This window comes from Onychomys torridus, chromosome 20 (assembly GCF_903995425.1).
Source record: "Onychomys torridus chromosome 20, mOncTor1.1, whole genome shotgun sequence".
Lineage (NCBI taxonomy): Eukaryota > Metazoa > Chordata > Mammalia > Rodentia > Cricetidae > Onychomys > Onychomys torridus.
The window spans coordinates 1,878,654-1,897,026 of record NC_050462.1 but is presented as its reverse complement, the minus strand read 5'-3'; the positions used below and the strand labels follow the sequence as shown (position 1 = coordinate 1,897,026).

Sequence of the window (18,373 nt, the reverse complement as noted above, 5' to 3'; positions counted from 1 at the left end):
GCACTTCGCTCAGAGTGAACCCACTGTGTTTCCACTTAAAGAGTGTGGTTTCCTAAAACAGGACTGTAAGCCTGGAAAAGGAGCCTCCTCAGTTCAGTAACTTGAACATACTCCTCTAAACCTTCACCCCAAACCTTTACTCTACATATTGATAATAAGGTGGGAAGGGTTTGAGACATGGCTTCAGTGTGTAGTGCAGGCTGCCCTTGAAGTCATGCACAGGCTAGCCTCACCCTTGCTGAGGTCCTAGGGCAGCAGCACACTAGGTGCTCAGTTCATGCACTTGTCTTCTCCGGCTGCTTCTAAACCCAAATCTTTAACTTTAAGGGATGCTGGGCCTTTTTAGAAGTATCAAATTGTGCCTACATCCAGTGTAATTGATTTGTGATACTATTTTGTGACTTAATAAGAAAAGTATATATAGGCTACCTTTGCCAGTTTTTAAAGATTTTTCATATTTTTGGTTATCTTAAACTGTTTACATTATCACTTAGTTTTTATGCCACCTAATTGTAAATTTCTTGAAGTTAAAGTCAGTAAATGCTCATCAGTTTTTTATTATTTAATTCTTTGCAGCAAAGTTTTAATTGTTTTTTTCCCTCTTTAAATCACAGAAAGCATGCAGGAGGAGTTCTGGCGCAGCTGAAATTGGTGGGAAAGTCAGTACTCTTCATTTAAATTATTTAAAATGCCCTTCATTCATGGAAAACAGTCAGATTTTGAACCTATTATTTCTAAAAACATTTCTGTGGTTTTTAACTTTTTAATGAATATCACATAGGACAAGTGCTCATTTGTATATAAAGAACTTGGTAAAAGATTTGCTTAATGTAAATACAGTCACAGTTAGTATAGACTCATCAGTATATTTTTGATAATTTTTCATGTATGGTAAAAGTTAAAGTTTAACAGATATTCTGATATAAAACTCAAGTTTTGAGAGTCATTGCAGGAAAATGGGGTGTTTTTAGACTTTCTTAAAAGACTTTGTTAAAATTTTAGGACACATTTTTCTTGACATCATTGTTTAACCTAGTTTTCCAGGGTTTGATAACAACGCTTTAGAAAATACATGTCATCAGAGTGAGTGGGCAGGACCTCTGTCCGCGCGTGTGCAGCTGCTCTGCACACTGTGGGTGTGCTCCATCTTTTGTCCCCCTGTTTTCATTTATAGCTGAAGTGACTTTGTTATTAAAGTATGCGCAAATACGGAATCCTGTGTACTTGGTGTTCATTTCTTCTTTTTTTGTTTGTTTGGGGTGAGAGAATTGTGTGAGGTGTGATACAAATTACAGAGACAAATAATAAAAGAATAGGTATTGTCAATCTAGCAAAGTGGCATTTTTCAGAATTATCTGGAAGGAAGGTGTAACATCTCATTGGTTTGTATCACATAATGGGTTTTATCACTGTAAGTCAGGCTGTGTGAGGCAGCAGAACCCAAAGTCTGACTTTAGCCACTTGTTAGCTTTGAGATATTAGGCAAGACCTTACCTTTCTGTCTTCAATTTACCATCTTAAAATGGGAATAAGAACAGTATCTGCTGTACAGTCAGCTTTGTGTAAAGTGCTCATTAGCACTGTGGGCCACACAGCCCAACCCAGTCACTCTCCTCCATACTAAAGGCTGTTAGAACCATTGGCTTTTCATTTTCCTGTCACTTAGCATAGTGTGTGTGGGGGGGAGGTCAGTAGTAGAGCATTTGCCTAGAATGTGTAAGGCCCTGGGTTCAGTCCTCAGTAACACACATACACACACATACACACACACACACACAAAATCAGTGTAATTTTATTTTAAAGGTAACTAAAAGGATAAACTTGAGTCAAGATGTAGAAACATGTTTTTATATGACAGGCTTTTTAAAAATATATACTGGGTAACAAATTAATAATGCTCAATAAATTCCAGTAATAAGAAAAAGAGTGAAGAAGTTTCTTGTTAGCTCTGATCAAAACAGTAGCCGTCCAGTTGTCTTCCACCAGATCCCCCGGGGACCCAGCTGATTGCACTGTGCAGAACTGCCAAAGTCAGAGGCTTGAGAGCACCACTGTCTGGGGAGCAGATTCGCTTTTTTTTTTTTTTTTAAGTTTTTCTTCTCTCTCTTTTTTTTTTTTAAGATTTATTTATTTAGGGGTGGGGATTTAGCTCAATGGTAGAGTGCTTGCCTAGCAAGCACAAGGCCCTGGGTTCGGTCCTCAGCTCTGGGAAAAAAAAGAAAAAGATTTATTTATTATGTATACAGAAGAGGGCGCCAGATCTCATTACAGATGGTTGTGAGCCACCATGTGGTTGCTGGGAATTGAACTCAGGACCTCTGGAAGAGCAGTCAGGAGCCATCTCTCCAGCCCCGCAGATTTGCTTTTAAGAGTATCCTGGCATAGTGATGTTTTTTAGCAATATATCTTCTCTCTGGAGTTTTTCTGAAAGCTGCCCCAGTTTGGTCTACATTGTGGCCAGAAAGAGTCACTAAATGGAAAACAAGGTCTCAGAGTTCCCAGGTCCTACTGTCCTTAAATACAGGGTTCTCCCCTAATAAGCAGGTCAAGTCATCAGAACCCTACCAGAGACTGAAGTATGAAAATTCTTTTATTTAAGCCAGGTGTAGTGGCATATGCCTTTAACCCCAGCACTCATGAGGCAGAGGCAGGCAGATCTCTGTGAGTTTGAGGGTAGCCTGGTCTACAGAGTGAGTTCCAGGACAGCCAGGACTACACAGAGAAACCCTGCCTCAGAAAACAAAAAACAACATACTTAGTCATCAGGGAAATGAAAATCAAAACGGCTCTGAGATACCATCTTACACCTGTCAGAATGGCTAAGATCAAAAACACTGAAGACAGCTTATGTTGGAGAGGATGTGGAGTAAGGGGGAACACTCCTCTTCTATTGGTGGGAGTGTAAACTTGTACAGCCACTTTGGAAATCAGTATGGAGGTTTCTTAGAAAATTGGGAATCAATCTCCCTCAAGACCCAGCTATACCACACTTGGGCATATACCCAAGGAATGCTCAATCATACCACAAGGACACATGCTCAACTATGTTCATAGCAGCATTATTTGTAATAGCCAGATTCTGGAAACAACCTGGATGCCCCTCAACTGAAGAATGAATAAAGAAAATGTGGTACATATGCACAATGGAGTACTACTCAGCAGAGAAAAACATCATGAGGTTTGCAGGCAAGTGGAAGGAACTAGAAAATATCCTGACTGAGGTAACCCAGACTCAGAAGGACAAACATGGTATGTACTCACTTATAAGTGGATACTGGATGTAAAGCAAAGGATAACCAGACTGAAACTCACAACTCCAGGGAGGCTACCTAGTAAAGAGAACCCTAGGAAAGACACAGGGATTGTACAGTGACGGAGAAATGGATGAGATCTACATGAGCAAACCGGGAGTGAGGGGGGTTATGGAGGGAAAGGGTCTGGGGAAAGAGAGTTTAGAGGAGTGGGAAGTCCCAGCTGGATCAGGAACAGTGGGAGAACAAGGAGAGAGACACCGTGGGAATAGGAAGAAGCAAAGTGCTAGAGAGGTCCCCAGGAATCCACAAAGATGACTCTACTATAGACTACTGGCAATGGTCAAGAGGGTGCTGAGATGACCTACTCTGGTAATCGGATGACCGAGCACCCTAACTCTCATGATAGAACTGTCATCCAGTGGCTGATGGAAGCAGATGCGGAGATCCATGACCAAGCCCCAGGCGGAGCTCCAGGAGTCCAATCAAGAGGAGGGATTGTATGAGCAAGAGATATTGAGACCATGATTGGAAAAAGTACAGAGATAACTAGCCAAACCAGTGGAAACACATTTGCTGTGAACCAATAGCTAAGGAACTGGACCAGGCCCTCTGGATAAGTGAGACAGTTGTTTAGCTTGAACTGTTTAGGGGGACCCCAGGCAGTGGAACTGGGACCTGTCCTTAGTGCATGAGCCAGCTTTTTGAAACCTAGTGCCTATGCTTTGCTCACCTCAGCCTTGGTGCAGGGAGGAGGGGATTTGACCTACCTCAACTGAATGTACCAGGCTCTGCTGACTCCCCAAGGGCGACCTTGCCTTGGAGGAGGTGGGAATGGGAAATGGGAGTAGGGAGGACAGGGGAATCTATGGTTGATATGTAAAATGAATAGAAAATCTCTTAATAAAAAGAAAAAACAAAATCCAAAAATAATAATAAAAATAATAAATTTATTTTCTTTATTTGGCTTCCTGAATGATTCTTTTAGGTTAAGGACAATTTTATTAGCGTTTAAGAGAAAACACAGTAAGGTTAGGTGAAAATCTTGGCAGTGCCAGGAGGAGAGAGTCAAATACCTTTTAAGTTGGGTATAGACAGATTATTAAGAAAGGAGAAGGCATGCTGAAGAAAATAAGTGGCCTAGTGAGCAGAGGAAAGAGCAAATTCCTGAGTCCTTGAATTCTTATGACTACACACTTTGGAAGATTGAACTGAAGGAACCAAACGTTTGAATTAACTTACAGTTTCCTTACATTTTTTTCTCATTTTCTTAAATTAGTGAATTTTATATTTACAAGAGCAGTAACCATTACATAGTCACATTTCTGCTGCTGTGATAAAACGCCATGACTAATACAGTTAATAAAGGAAAGCATTTAACTTTGCGTATAGGTTGAAAAGATTAGCATCCAAGATAGCAGAGCAAAGGAGCAGCCAAGAGCTCACATATTGGTCCACAACTACAAGATCCAGAAAGAGCACTGGGACAGCAAAAATCCTTTGACGCCTCCAAGCCTGCCCCAGTGCCCACCACACCTCCTCCTCTTAGGCCACACCTCATTATCCTTCCCAAACAGTTCTTCCAACAGTTCCTGAGCCTGTGGGGCCATTCTCATTCAAACCTCTGTGATGCATTTCTTATGTAACAGGACCTCAGAATTCTCATTTTTGTAAATTCCTTATAGAGAATATAAAGAGTAGTAGTCTCATCACATTCCTCCTAAGGCTTTTTCTGAGTGTCAGGCCCTAGAAATGCACTGTGCCATGATGGAAAAGCTGTAGCATTCACTTGGTCCAGTGGCGCAGTTGAGGTAGTGTCTACTTTTGATTATTGTACACAGGGTCATGCTCCTCCATTAGCTGTGTGGAGCGGTGGTGGAAGCTTCCCCTGTTCTAGTGTTCAGTTCTACCCCCCATCCCCTCCAACAGTGACTGCATAGCATGCAATTCCAAGTCTTGACTTTACAACCTGTAACTTCATTTTCATTTTTGTTTGAGATTTCATTGTTGTTGTTGTTTGGTGGTGGTGGTGGTGGTGGTGGTGTGGTGGTGGTGGTGGTGTGGTGGTGGTGGTGGTGGTGGTGGTGGTGGTGGTGGTGGTGGTGGTGGTGGTGGTGGTGGTTTGGGTTTAGATTTTTAAGACAGGATCTTATGGTGTAACCCAAGCTGGCCTAGAATTTACTATGTAGCCCAGGCTGTCCTTGAACTCATACCAACCCTCCCTTGTGGTGATATATTGTGTACCCTAAGGAAATTTGCCTGAAGATCAGAGAACAGAACAAGCCCCTAGATTAGACATAGAGGTCAGGCAGTGGTGGCACACACCTTTAATCCTAGCACTTGGGAGACAGAGATCAGTCTGGATCTCTGTGAGTTCAAAGCCACCCTGGATTATGTGATATTGACTTAGTATAGGAGAGAAACAGGGCCAGGCAGTGGTGGCACACACCTTAATCCCAACACTTGGGACTCACATGCCTTTAATCCCAGCACTGAGATGGCTGGATGGAGAAAGGTATATAAGGCATGAGGAGACAGGAAATAAAGGCTTTTCAGCAGAAGCATCCATTTCAGCTAGAGGTTTCTGCTGAAGCCTTTTTGACTGAGGAAGCTTATTCAGCTAGAGGCCTATCGGCTGAGGCTTTTCAGGATGAGGAATCCTAGAGGTAAGAGGTGACTTATTCCTTTGTCTCTGATATTTCAGCATTTACCCCAATATCTGGCTCCAGATTTTTTATTAAAACACCATTTAGAATCCCTCTTCCATCTCTTATATGCTAGGATTACAGATGTGATGACTATTCCTTTCCATATATTATTGTAATTTCCTCTTCCCAAATGAGAATAGCACATCTTAACCATGGATCCCCAATTCTTGTAAAAAAAAAAAAAAAGTGTGTAATAAATCCACGAATAGAGTGTTGGTGTACAAGAAGGGTTACATTCCCTACCCATCTGTGTATTGGCTGCTCAGTTAATTCCAGAGTGTCCTACAGAACAGAATTGATCTTGAGAAGTCAGGACTCTGCTACCATGAAACTCGAGGGCAAGCTGTTGATTCCTCTAACTAAATCCCGCTGAGCATAAACCACAAGGCTACAATCAGATTTTCTTTTCTTTTCTTTTTTTTTTTTTTTTTTTTTTTGAGGCACCCTGGGTGGTTTGGATTGGTTAACATTTCCTGAGTTCTTAACTAGGTCAAGCACTGGTCTTGGGGACATATATCCATCACAAGAGGGTTGGGGAGGGGGCAGCCTCAGTATATCCCAGCCCTGTGTGAGATTCTTAAAAATGTGATGAGGAGGGTCACCAGCCTGGGGGGCACCGTTTTCTACAGTCTGCTCCCACTGCAGACAACACAAGGTGACTCTAATTGTGACTAATATGTTGTTAATGTGAATTATTTCCTGTTTCCCCGTCCACAGTCCTTGTCTTGCCTTTCCACATGCTTGGCGCTGCTGCGGCAGGCCATAAGTGTTTGTTGATTGGATGGATGGAAGGAAGGATTCTGGCCTTGTTTGCTTTATGAGTTTGAGTATGACGAATGACTAAACTGTAAAACTCTGGGCATTTTTGCAGGAGTATTTGGGCAAAGTCATCTAGGAGGAAAAGGAAGAACGGCTTTTAGGAAATCAGCCCTAGCGTTTACAGCAGCGATGGAGCTGGACAGGAAAGGCAGGTTTCAAAGTTTTAAACTATTCTGAGAATTCTGAATGGCTCCATCTTACAAACAACAGCTTCTGAATTACTGTTTCTTCTTAACGAGTAGTGACATTCTCTAAGGGGCAAAGCGATTGAACCGCCAGTTAGCTGAGACGGAAGCGCCAGGTGGCACTGGCCAACAGCAGCCCTGTTGTGTGACTCGCTGATTCCCACGGGGGAGCGACGTGGCCTGCATCCCGTAGTCTAATTGGCTCCGCTGGGGATGGGGGCGTGGCTTCCTGCTCGTCAGTTTCCCGAGCTCTGACTGGCTACCAGCCAAGGGCAAAGCCCCGTGGGTTCCCTGGGATCTGTTTCCAGGGTGGAGAGGCCTGCGGAGCTGGGTGGGCTCCCTGCTGTGCCCCCGCTGTCGCCTACAGGTGAGCTACCCCTTTTCCTCCAGCTCGGGCTGAGCCCAAGCCAGCTCATGGGTGCAGGGTTAGCAGCTGCCCACCGAGGACGTCCCCATACACTCCAAGGGAGCACATGGGTAGAAAGTTTCTCCGGATTTAAAAGGCCCTGGCGGTGTATTCCTCTGACCAACTTTATGGTTCTTTGCTTGCAAAATTGGGATCCACTTAAAATTGTTAGATCAGAAATTAATTGATGTTATCGAGTGGACTGTTTTAATATAAAAATGTATTTCACACCTCAAGATTGTTTAAGAAACATGAAACCGTAGAGAGCAGGTTACATGACCTTTTTACCAAGAGCGTCTCTATACAAGGACCCAGGCCAATGGTAGGACTGCCATGATCAGATGGGCAGCCTTCTTTGAGGTGGATTGTGGTCTAGTGAGCAGTAACGTGAGGGTTTTTTAAATATTCATGACTTGTAGTATTAACACATTTACCGCTCACTTTCACGGAGAAGTAGCACCCCTGTTGTTCTTGATGCCCACGCTGACGGCACAGAAAGGTGAAGTAACTTCCTGAAGTCACAGCCAATTGGAAATCAATCCCAAGGCAGTGCGGCTGTGCAGAGTAACCCAGTCTTGCTTTCTGCATTGCTTCGTTCCTCTTGCTCTGTTCATTTGATTGCAGGGCTTTGTGACCATGTTCTTTGCTCATCATAGAAAATAAACAACAGCATCGAGTCTCTTCCCTCCCCTGCCCACACAATTACTACTTGCTGCTTACCGACCCTGCTAAAGTCATTTCTGAAGTGGAAAAGGTGTGGGTCTTGTTTTTCTGGAAAGTCTAGGTAACTCTCAAGTTCTCAGATGGGTTGTGACCCCAACAGAACTATGAAGAAGTATTTCACCAGGAGACCTAGTGCCTGGCACCCCTCATGGCAGCCTGAGCTTAAAAAGCAAAGCAAGGGCTGGAGAGATGGCTCAGAGGTCCTGAGTTCAATTCCCAGCAACCACATGGTGGCTCACAACCACCTGTAATGAGATCTGGTGCCCTCTTCTGTATACATAATAAATAAATCTTTAAAAAAATAAAAAATAAAGCAAAGCAAAACAAAACCAAAGACAAAAAACAAAACAAAACAAAAACACTACTAGTTAAATAAATGGACAACTGATAAATGCTACTGTAAAGTTGAAAGCACACAGGAAAGTGCCTGCCCCTCTTTGCCAGCCAGTGAAGGGCAGGGAAATAACTCATTAGAACATGGTGATGCAAAGGCTCTGCCCTTATGGGATACTGAAGCAGAAACGTGAATACACAGCCATCCTAGGTAGAGTTGCAGTCCATGGTGGCACAAAAGCCTATAAAGGGACATGAGGCTTCCTCTAAAAGGTCAGGGATGTTTCATTCGGAGCATGCAGTGGGGACAGACAGAGCCCCAGGGACTGGGAAGGCCCAAAGAGTCCTTTCTACAAATGACTGTCTGTCTGTCCTAAAGTGCCACTGAATATTGCAAAGAGGTGACAGAATCATCCCTGAGAAGCTGCAAAGAAGCCCCAAGAGGACGGACTGCCCCGACAGTGACGAGCTCTTGGGGAGACTGTAAGGTAAGGAGGAGAGGAGACTTGATTACTTACTTGCTTTTTCTCCTCACAGGAAAACCTATCGTTTTCTTTTTCTTTTTCTTACTGTATTTTAATTAAAATATAATTACATCATTTCCCCCCTCCCTTTCTTCCTCCCTTGCCAAGCGCACGTGTGTATTTTGGGGTTTTTGTTTGTTTGTTTTGAGACAAGTTGTTACTTTGCAGCCTAGGCTTAACTGGAAAACTCAAGGTAGACCAGTCTGGCCTAAAACTCATGCCTCAGCCTTCCTAGCACTGGAATTTCAGACTACCTGTAGAGGGGAGAGACGGGTGAGGAGTCAATGGTGTGGAAAGCTACAAAAGCCAAAGACACTGGGAACTGCGACTACTGGTCAGTGACTACGGGCCGGGCTGGTGCCTCTGCTGAGCTGTGTGGACAGAACAGGAGGCAGCTAGGAGGATGGAACGAAGGGGCCCCTGCAGGAGTCACGGTAGAGGAGCATCACAAGAGCAGAAAGGGTGGAAACCCGAGAGAATGCAGCGGAAGCTGTAAATGTGACCACACTTGCCAGTTTGTCTTTATTGCTCTCCATAGATAAATGTGTTGGGTGGGGAGAGTTGGCCTTTTTTAACAAGTTGAAAAAGTATTTAGGGGTGGTGGGAGGCAGGTGCCAAGGTGCATGTGTGATGCTGGAGAAGGGCTTGCAGAAGCCAGCCTCTTTCCACCATGGGTTCAGAGTCACAGCAGCAGCCTTGGTGACAAGCACCTTTGCCTGCCAAGCCATCCTGCTGGCCTCTTCAGTTTTTTGGGTTTTTTTTTGTAGGGTACAAAGTCCTAGGATATGGGTGGACTTCATCGAAAATGAGGGTGGAGGCTTGTGACGGGGAAAGTACAGAACATGGTAGAAGTAGAGGTAGAAATGTGACTGTGTTGTTCAACCATTAGATGTGGAGTTGCTTCTTATGGATGACAGGGAATGGTTACCTGAGGTGGAATCCACTCCTGCTGAAGATGACAGGCAGAAAGGGCTTGGGGTCACATAGACTTAGCTGATAAAGCCCTTGGTCTGAAAGGCCCGGCTTTGGGTTTGAAACAGTTCTGCTGGAGGAAAATGTTATCAAACGGCACTCTAGGCTACAAAGAAGTCTTTTGTGAAAAGGCCAAATGGAGCAGCAGACTTCACTGTCTTGTTCTTTTTCTTATTTAAAAAAAAACCTTTGTTTTTTCATTTTACATACCAATCCCAGTTCCCCCTGCCTCCTCTACTTCCACTCCTCAGGGAAAGGGTAAGGCCTCCCTTGGGGAGTCAACAAAGTGGCATACTAAGTTGGGGCAGGACCGGTGCCAGCCCCCCCCCCCCCCCCCCCCCCCCCCGTCAAGGTCACTTTAAGAACTTGGAACTTGGTGGGGCTGGTAAGATAGCTGAGCAAGGCAAGGTACTTGCTGAGCCAGCCTAATAGCCAGAGTTCAATCCCAGAATCCATGGAAAGCTGGAAAGAGATCCAACTCCACTGTCCTGACCACCTCAGGTGCCTCTGCACACATACAACAGTAACAAAACACTTTTTTTGTTGTTTTGTTTTTCGAGACAGGATTTTTCTATGAAACAGTCCTGGCTGTCCTGGAACTTACTCTGTAGACCAGGCTGGCCTTGAACTCACAGAGACCCACCTGCCCCTGCCTCCTGAGTGCTGGAATTAAAGTCGGGCACCATCACCGCCTGGTTTATAAAATGCATTTTTGAAAAGTACATTTTCAAGTCATCCCAACCTTCAGCAATCAACACTGATCACTCCACAGCCATCAGTGGAGACAAAGCCATCTGCCACCAAGATTACAATTAATAAAGGCTCAGAGGATCAAGAGCATTTTTTAGCAATGGAGTTTTTTTTAATTAGGGATTTTTGTATACATAACGCTACACACAGTTAGCAGAGGAGTGTTGTGCAGAGAGTTGAAGGGGAGCTATGGTGTACAAGGCAGAGACGAGGCAGAGAGGGCAACGGCAGGCTACAGATCAGAGTTGAGAGGACTGAGCTTGTCACCAGACAATGCAGCAGAGGGAACTGTCTACAGATGAAGATGGTCTGACAGAAGAAGGCAGGTGTGCAGCACAGGCCAGATGCTGGAGCATCCTGTCCAAGTCAGCTGGATAGGGAATGTATCCTTCATACAAAGAGGTTGGAGGGTGAGGACCAACACCTGCAGGTGTCCTCTGACCTCTGTATGGGTACTCACTCTCATATGTGCACACACAGACCCAAACAAAAAATCTGTTGTGAATAAATGTGCCTTGTTTTGACTCTTGGTGCAACATGAATGGACTTTGAAAACGTTATACCAAATGAATGAAAGAAGACATTTAAAAAAAGTGTGATATGGTTTCGCTTAATGACCTACCTGGAACAGGAATGGGGCTAGAAAGTGGTGTAGAAGTTTCTGGATGTGAGGACAGGAATGGAGGGTCATTGTTCCAAGGGTACAGAGTCTGTGTTTAACAAGCAAAGTCCTAGATATAGAGGTTAATAGTTGTACAGCATTGTCAAAGTACCCTATGCCACTGAATCATACATTTGAAAATAGCTGAAATCCTACTATTTGAAAATACTATTTGAAAATAGCTGAAATCCTTTATTAACATCTTACCACAACTTGTTAAAAAATGACAGCTCTAACTCATGCCTGTAACACCAGCATTTGGGCTGAAACAGAAAGAGTTCCCCTGCCTCTCTCCCAAAAAAAGTGATTACTTTGAAATGCTAAAAGATAGCAGCAACTAAAAATGAACCAGAGAATGCAATTCTAGAAGAATTATGTTGTTTTTCTTATACAGAGTTTATACATGTGAACTTTTTATGATGTATCAAGGACAAAAAGGCACAGAAAAGATAAGGCCCAAAATAACATATTAGCCAAAGGTCAGCCTCATAACAAAACACTTCACTGGTGAACTGTTTTCCACATTTCAGAATGACCAAGAATTACTCATGTAGTAGTGCTCGTGTTCTCTAGGATGTCATCCAGGTTTTGCCGACTGTGAGCAGAGCAACCTTGTGGCTCTCCACTCTTCTAGGATTCTAGAAAGCCACTTCAAAAGGGCAAACATGAAATGCAGGCAGATGCTTAGCATGTAGTGTAAGTGCAAATAGCATAGCCACTCAGCAGTAAGAGTAAGCTACAGTCCGCACGCCTGGCCCAAAGGCTGTTCTAAATGCTTGTCCGGCATTTTAATGCTGCAGTAAGACTTTGGAAGTTGTAATGTGCACTTATTGTCCAGGTTTCCACTTTCACTGCTAACCATGTTTGCCCGGCAGATAGGCAGCCTTGACTGTCCCAATGCCTACCTCCTTTTGGGAGACAGAACTTGGGTCACAGCCTGCCTATCCTTTGCCTCAGCTGATAGGTGCCTCTCTGTCAGAGGGAGTGACTTGACATGGAAATGGGCGCTGATGTTCTGTCACTGTGCAAGGTGAGACCCTCACAGCAAGCTAGCTACTTTATCTGGAGCCTGAGCTACACAAGATCTGCCCCGACCCTCAAGGAAACCTTGGCTGTTTGCTCAGCATCATAGACAGAATTCCCATGTGTAGCTTTGCTCTGTATATTTAAGGATTATAACAAGGAAGTGAGAGAAGAAAAAGAACACAGTAAAATATGAACAGCTGTCACCAAAAATGGAGCATGCCAGGAATTCCAACTCAAGAGGCTGAGGAATGAGTGCCATGAGTTTGAGGCTAGCCTGGGCTACACATCCAGAGAGATAAAGCAAGACCCTATCTCAAAAATAACAAAGTATTAAGTTACCTATAAATGGTGGGGTTGTAAGTTTTCACCTGCTTATATTTCTCAGAATTCAGCAACTTTGCAGTGAGTGTGTATTAGTTTTATGGATTTATTTGGGAAAGCAGACCTACTTAAACATCTTCATTTGCCCTTTGTAAATTGTACTTCTATCTAAACTCAGGCTTTGGGATTTGTTTGTTTAACAGAAGAAAACATTTGGCTTTAATGCTTGTGGGCTGTTACAAGTGAGCAGTTTAGACTGGCTCATCACAACGGTCCAGGCTTCTTACTCATCCGTTCTGGAGGCTGCAGGGCCAAGACTAAGGTGCCCGCACAGATGGCATCTTTTATGTGTGTCACAGTGAAAGGACAGGATTCTCTTCAAAGCCTTCTTAAAGTATAGTTTTATTCTTTGAGAAGCTCATGCACACATACAATATGTTTTGGTCATATTCACCAGATTCCTTACCCCAACTCCTTCTCCAGATCCACTCCCTCCAAATTCACATCAAAGTCCAGTTTAAAGTTGCTTCACCACGAGACTCTGGCTCCCTGTAGTTCCCAGTGATAACTACCATTTATTAGTATTAGACACTTACTAGGTGCCAGGCTGTATCAGGGTGCTTGAGGTGCACTTGGCTCTGACAGCGTCCTGTAAGGTGTTCTCATTTACAGAGCACTGCTGCTTTTAATGCTCACTGACAAGTTTCCCATGAAGCATGTTTGAGTTACTGTTTAGTATGAAGCTAACAAACTTCAAGATCACTCTGTAAGTTCAAGCCAGGGCTGGGCACAGGCAGTTCAGCTACAGAGCCTCCCCTTCCCCAGCACACGGTCTAGATGAGAGGCCTGAACCTGCAGAGTAACAACAGTGAGGAGGGGGCAGGCCCCAACCCAGGTCTGCCTGGGCTCCGTCATACTTACGCCTCTTTCCGTCCAAACCGAAAGCTCTCATAGAGGCTGTTTAAAGAATATTTTTATCTTGCCTCACGGCATTAGGAATAATCTAAAGAAAACTAAACTGTGAGTAAAACACGCTATGTCTAGTGTTTTACTATGCTAGTGCTCCATAGGCACCAGCAGTGAGCAACCGCCACCAGTCAGTCCTTAGAGTGAGCATCTGGATAGGACAGGTCTGTGAACAGTCATCAGCCTATATGGCAAGGGCTCTGGCAGTGGCAGCGATTGGAAATGGCTGTCTTTGCATTCACCCTGTAAATCTACACACACAGAAAGCTGCAAAGGACTAAACTCTGTGTGGCAGGGCTGACACACCAACACCCCCAAGAACTAAAATTTTACCAAACCCTAGGCCATGTGCATGTTCCCAGAAACAAGACACAGTAGTGAAGGAGGTGGTATATTAATACTTAATACCATGGCACATAGACTATTTTGAATTAAAGCCACTTGAAAATAGGTGCTGGGTCATCCTGACTCTTCCGTTCAAGAGCAGGTGAAATTGTTAAGGGAAAGCTGTACGTAAAGGAGTACCACCCTTCTTAAAGATAACTAGACCGAGGCTTAGGAAACACCTCAGCTTTTAAGCTCCTCAGGTAGTGGAGTTGCTTCCTTGAATCTTAGTGTTTGTCCACTTCAGCATAGCCTGCCCTGCTCTGGGCCTTGTCTTCCTTGTATGGGTGTCTGTGACATGCACAACTTGTATGGGGTAAATTTGCATGCTCTCCTGTTGACCATTCTATGTTGCTTTATTGCATGGGCCCAGCCAGGACCCTAAGATGGAAGGGAGTGTTGCAGCCCCTTACTCTGGCAGAGGCTGCACTGCTTCAGACAGTGTCGCCTCTCCTAACAGGGCATGTGAGTGAACTGTGAGGGACTGCTCAAATCCCTACTGTCTATTATAGTGGGTAGTTTTCCTTGCTAGCTTCACCTTTTCTTACTGCTTAGAACTCAGGTTTCTAAGTGTCTGTTCTAAAAGTCAATGTTCCTTTAAAGTCTTCATCTTCCTGACAGGCACAATGTGGACATTCTCAGTTTAGGATGTGGGAATTAGCCAGTGCTACAGCATGTCGTGGAGGTTGCTGACGGGACACCAGCTCTGCAGGCTGTGTCTTTTCAGAAAGCCGCAACCAGCTCTGCAAATCAAACCTTCAGCATGTGTCAGCTATGAAACGGACAGCCAGTCCAACAAAGAAAACACGAGAACGGTGGAAAGGCTGCAGGCATGTTCAGTTGACATCAGGAAGATCCGCAGACTGAAAGCATGGGTGCTTCTAGAGGATGACACCTACGTTGAAGAGATTGCAAATATTCTGAAAGAACTAGGTGCCAACAAAACTATGATAGCCAGTATTTTAGAACGCTGTCCAGAAGCGATTGTCTGCAGTCCTGCTGCTGTTAATGCCAAAAGGAAACTTTGGCAGACAGTCTGTAAAAATGAGGCCCACCTAATCCAATTAATAGAGCAGTTTCCAGAACCTTTCTTTACTGTCAAGGACCAGGAGAACCAGAAGCTGAATGTTCAATTTTTTCAAGAGCTGGGGCTCAAAAATGTGGTGATTAGCAGGTTTCTGACGACTGCCTCTAGCATTTTCCATAACCCTGTAGAGAACAACAAGCAAATGATAGGGGTTCTCCAGGACAGCTACCTAAGCTTAGGTGGCTCTCAGGCCAATGCCAAAGTGTGGCTACTGAAGTTATTAAGCCAGAATCCATTCGCTGTGTTAAGTTCTCCCACAGCTGTAGACCAAATACTAAAATGTCTTCAAGGACAAGGTTTCTCAAACTCTCAAGTTCTTCAGCTTCTGTCCAAACTTAAAGGGTTTCTCTTTCAGCTTCAGCCAGGAAGCATCCAGAACAGTATTTCCTTCACTAAGACTACTTTTGAGTGCACAGATGATGAGCTGCGGCAGTTAGTTGTGAACTGTCCTGTGCTGCTCTATTACCCTGCCCCAGTCCTAGAAGAGAGGATCCAGGTGCTGCTGAAGGAAGGAATCTCCATGGCTCAGATAAGAGAGTCACCAATGGTCCTTGAGTTAACACCACAGATAGTCCAATACAGGATAAGAAAGCTGAACTCTTTAGGCTACAGAATAAAGGATGGGCATCTAGCAAGTCTAAATGGAACAAAAAAGGAATTTGAGGCTAACTTAAGCAAAATGCAAGCCAAGCAAGGAAGGCCACTGTTTAACCCTGTGGCATCATTAAGTGTGGAAGAGTGATGTGAAGCTTATTTCTAGCAGGCAAAGTGACCAATTCACAAAGACTTAAGCAACTCAGCTTGTAAGCACTAGTATCAGGACCTACTGAGCTTCTGAGTGGTGTTCAAGTACCTCATAATTGATGGCCTCTGACTCTTGCTGTATTTTAAAATATAAAATAAAGATAAATTGTGTTTAAATAACATCATTAACTTTGATATTGAGCTGTTACTCCAAAATACCATATAGTGTGGAGTTCACATGGATAGTTTTGAAGGAACTGCCAAGTACACACTCTTGATGGGGGCACATGATCATTTTTGTTCCTAGAGCTGCTACCTAAGTGTGATTCCTCACCACCAGCCCTGAGTCACTGACAGGCCAACAACACATTCCTTTAGGGAGAACTCACGTCACCTTGTGTTGGAATGAGTGTCTTTGACAAGTGTCAAAGGGATTAGTTAAGAGCTCACTTCCGTGGTCAGTCTGAAATCTCTTAAGGAATGCACGCACACACTCGTTACGAACCTGAGGTTCATGAGAGTCCAGATGTATTAAGATCTTGGTTCTGGTCAGCCTCAGGAACAGAAAAGATTCCCACCTTTCCCTGCACAGCCAAAGGCAGGAATGCAAACAGACTGGGGGCATGGGAACTCTAATTCAACCTTTTATTGAGGCACTTGAATACAGCTTCCTAGAAGCTCGACAGTCTACTTCAAGTGACACCACTTTTCGTTGTAGTGTTTCTACTTCCGTTTCTAAATCCTGTGCCAAGATAAACATGACCCAAATTAAGACTGGCTCACTCTGGGTGGTACAGTTCGTAATGCACACCCAGTTGACTATACAGTGTGCCTAGCTTCTGAAATATAATGAAAATGTGGCCAGTATCCTTTTTCCATTCTCTTAGCAAATGCAAGTCTATCTCACTATCTAAATCCGTTCAGTTCCTTAGTTGAGATACTGAGTAGCAACAAGTGTTCAGGAAGTTAAGAATACTTACTGTTCTACAGTGAGACTCAAGGTATGGCACTTACCCAAAGCACTTAGGACTGCCAAGAAAAATGTTTTAAGACCAGTGGCAGCTTAGTGCCAGAGTGCATGCTTCACCTCAGATTCAATCACAAGTGTGTGCTTGAAAATACGCATGAGAGACAGCACAGGCTGTAGCACAAAATGAACAGCATCATCGACCCATCTAAAGAGCTGGAGTTCATTCTAGGTGTGCCGGGGAACCTCTAGAGCATTGTCCTGGCAATCAACAATAATGCATGCACTCACCTGCTCTCTCAAAGCAAGTCTGGAATACATTACAGTCTATGTGGTCCTCTGTAGTTACCTGTCAACTGTCGGGTGGTTAGTAATAGGCAAATGACCAAGTAAGGAGCTATGAGAAGTTGGAAGTGGAGATAAACATTAACACCACTTGCATTACTGTAGCACTTAAAGCTACGGCTGCAGATAGGATTGTCACAAAGAGGCAACTAAGATGAGGAGAAGTGACTAATAAACTTGGGAAATGGCAATCACTGGTTGACCTTATCAAGAGTGACTGGTGGAGCAGAGAAGGGAGAAGGCTATGTGGAGTGGGTTGATAGGAATGGAAGAGGAGGCCTCAAGACTGAGAGCAGTCAGCAAAGCATTTGGGACAGTGAGAACCTAGGTTAGTTTGATTCTGAGAACTCATAAAAAATGCCAATGTGATGACACTTGTAATCCCAGCCCTGGAGAAGTGGCATGGGATCCCTGCGGCAGCAACCTAGGTTGTCCCCCTAATAATATACAGTAGAACAGAGCTCCCTGGGTGTAACTCACTGTGTTCACACTTGAGTATGCATAAGCATAACCCACCAATTGTGAAAGTCATGGCCTAGCCTGCAGAGACTGAGCAAACTGAGATGACAAAACCTAGGCATTCCGTTCTCAGTCTTAGTTGATTGAATTCTAGTTGTAGTCTACTGTTCTGTCTGCATCCAAACACCATGTTTGCAAACCATCACCCAAAACATCAGCTGCTGAACTTCCTGAGCTGCCATGTAACTGATGTTTTAAGAAGATCCTGTTCACAAATTGCCTTTATTTCTGTAGGTCTTTATGAAACATTCCATCTTTGCAGATCATAGTCCTTTATTATCAGATTCATGTGTTCTTTCCCATCCCTTTAATACACAAAAAAAAAAAAAAACAAAAGAAAAACCGCATTATTCAATCAGCTATTTTCATCTGACATTTCACTAAGTACAGTATTCATATGTCAACATTATTAGATCAGTTATTCAAGTGGATCACACAAATTTATCTTCACTGTGCCAAAACCCACTCAAAAAAGAAGCTGAATAACAGACACTTCCAGATGTACACAACAACCATAGTTTCTGAAGTGAGCTAGTCCTGTTTAACAGGTCACACTGCTAGTCTACATCGATAAACTGGAAGAGACCTAAGTATACAGCTGTACACATAATCAACTGGCAAGTTCATTTTAGTTAGAACACAGCTAACTGGATGCCTGTACAGTTCTCTGCTATTGTTGTAG

General features: G+C 43.8%; 2 protein-coding genes across 2 annotated transcripts in view; both read left to right on the top strand.

Moving 5' to 3' along the window:
* Cry1 (cryptochrome circadian regulator 1) overlaps positions 1-1,214 on the top strand; it is a 57,937-nt gene extending 56,723 nt beyond the window's left edge. Inside the window, exon 13 of the mRNA XM_036170017.1 lies at positions 615-1,214. The gene's annotated coding sequence lies outside the window, so the exon portion shown is untranslated. The remainder of the gene's footprint in view (positions 1-614) is intronic.
* Positions 1,215-7,234: 6,020 nt separating this feature from the next.
* Positions 7,235-16,040, top strand: Mterf2 (mitochondrial transcription termination factor 2). Its single transcript, XM_036169692.1, has 3 exons — positions 7,235-7,330; positions 8,805-8,913; positions 14,651-16,040. The coding sequence occupies exon 3, from the start codon at positions 14,704-14,706 to the stop codon at positions 15,856-15,858; it is 1,155 nt and encodes a 384-aa protein (XP_036025585.1). The 5' UTR covers positions 7,235-7,330; positions 8,805-8,913; positions 14,651-14,703; the 3' UTR covers positions 15,859-16,040.
* The last annotated feature ends 2,333 nt before the right edge of the window (positions 16,041-18,373 follow it).

Coding starts and splice junctions, on each gene's coding strand:
- Mterf2 (XM_036169692.1), top strand. CDS start 14,704: ATGTCGTGGAGGTTGCTGACGGGACACCAGCTCTGCAGGCTGTGTCTT.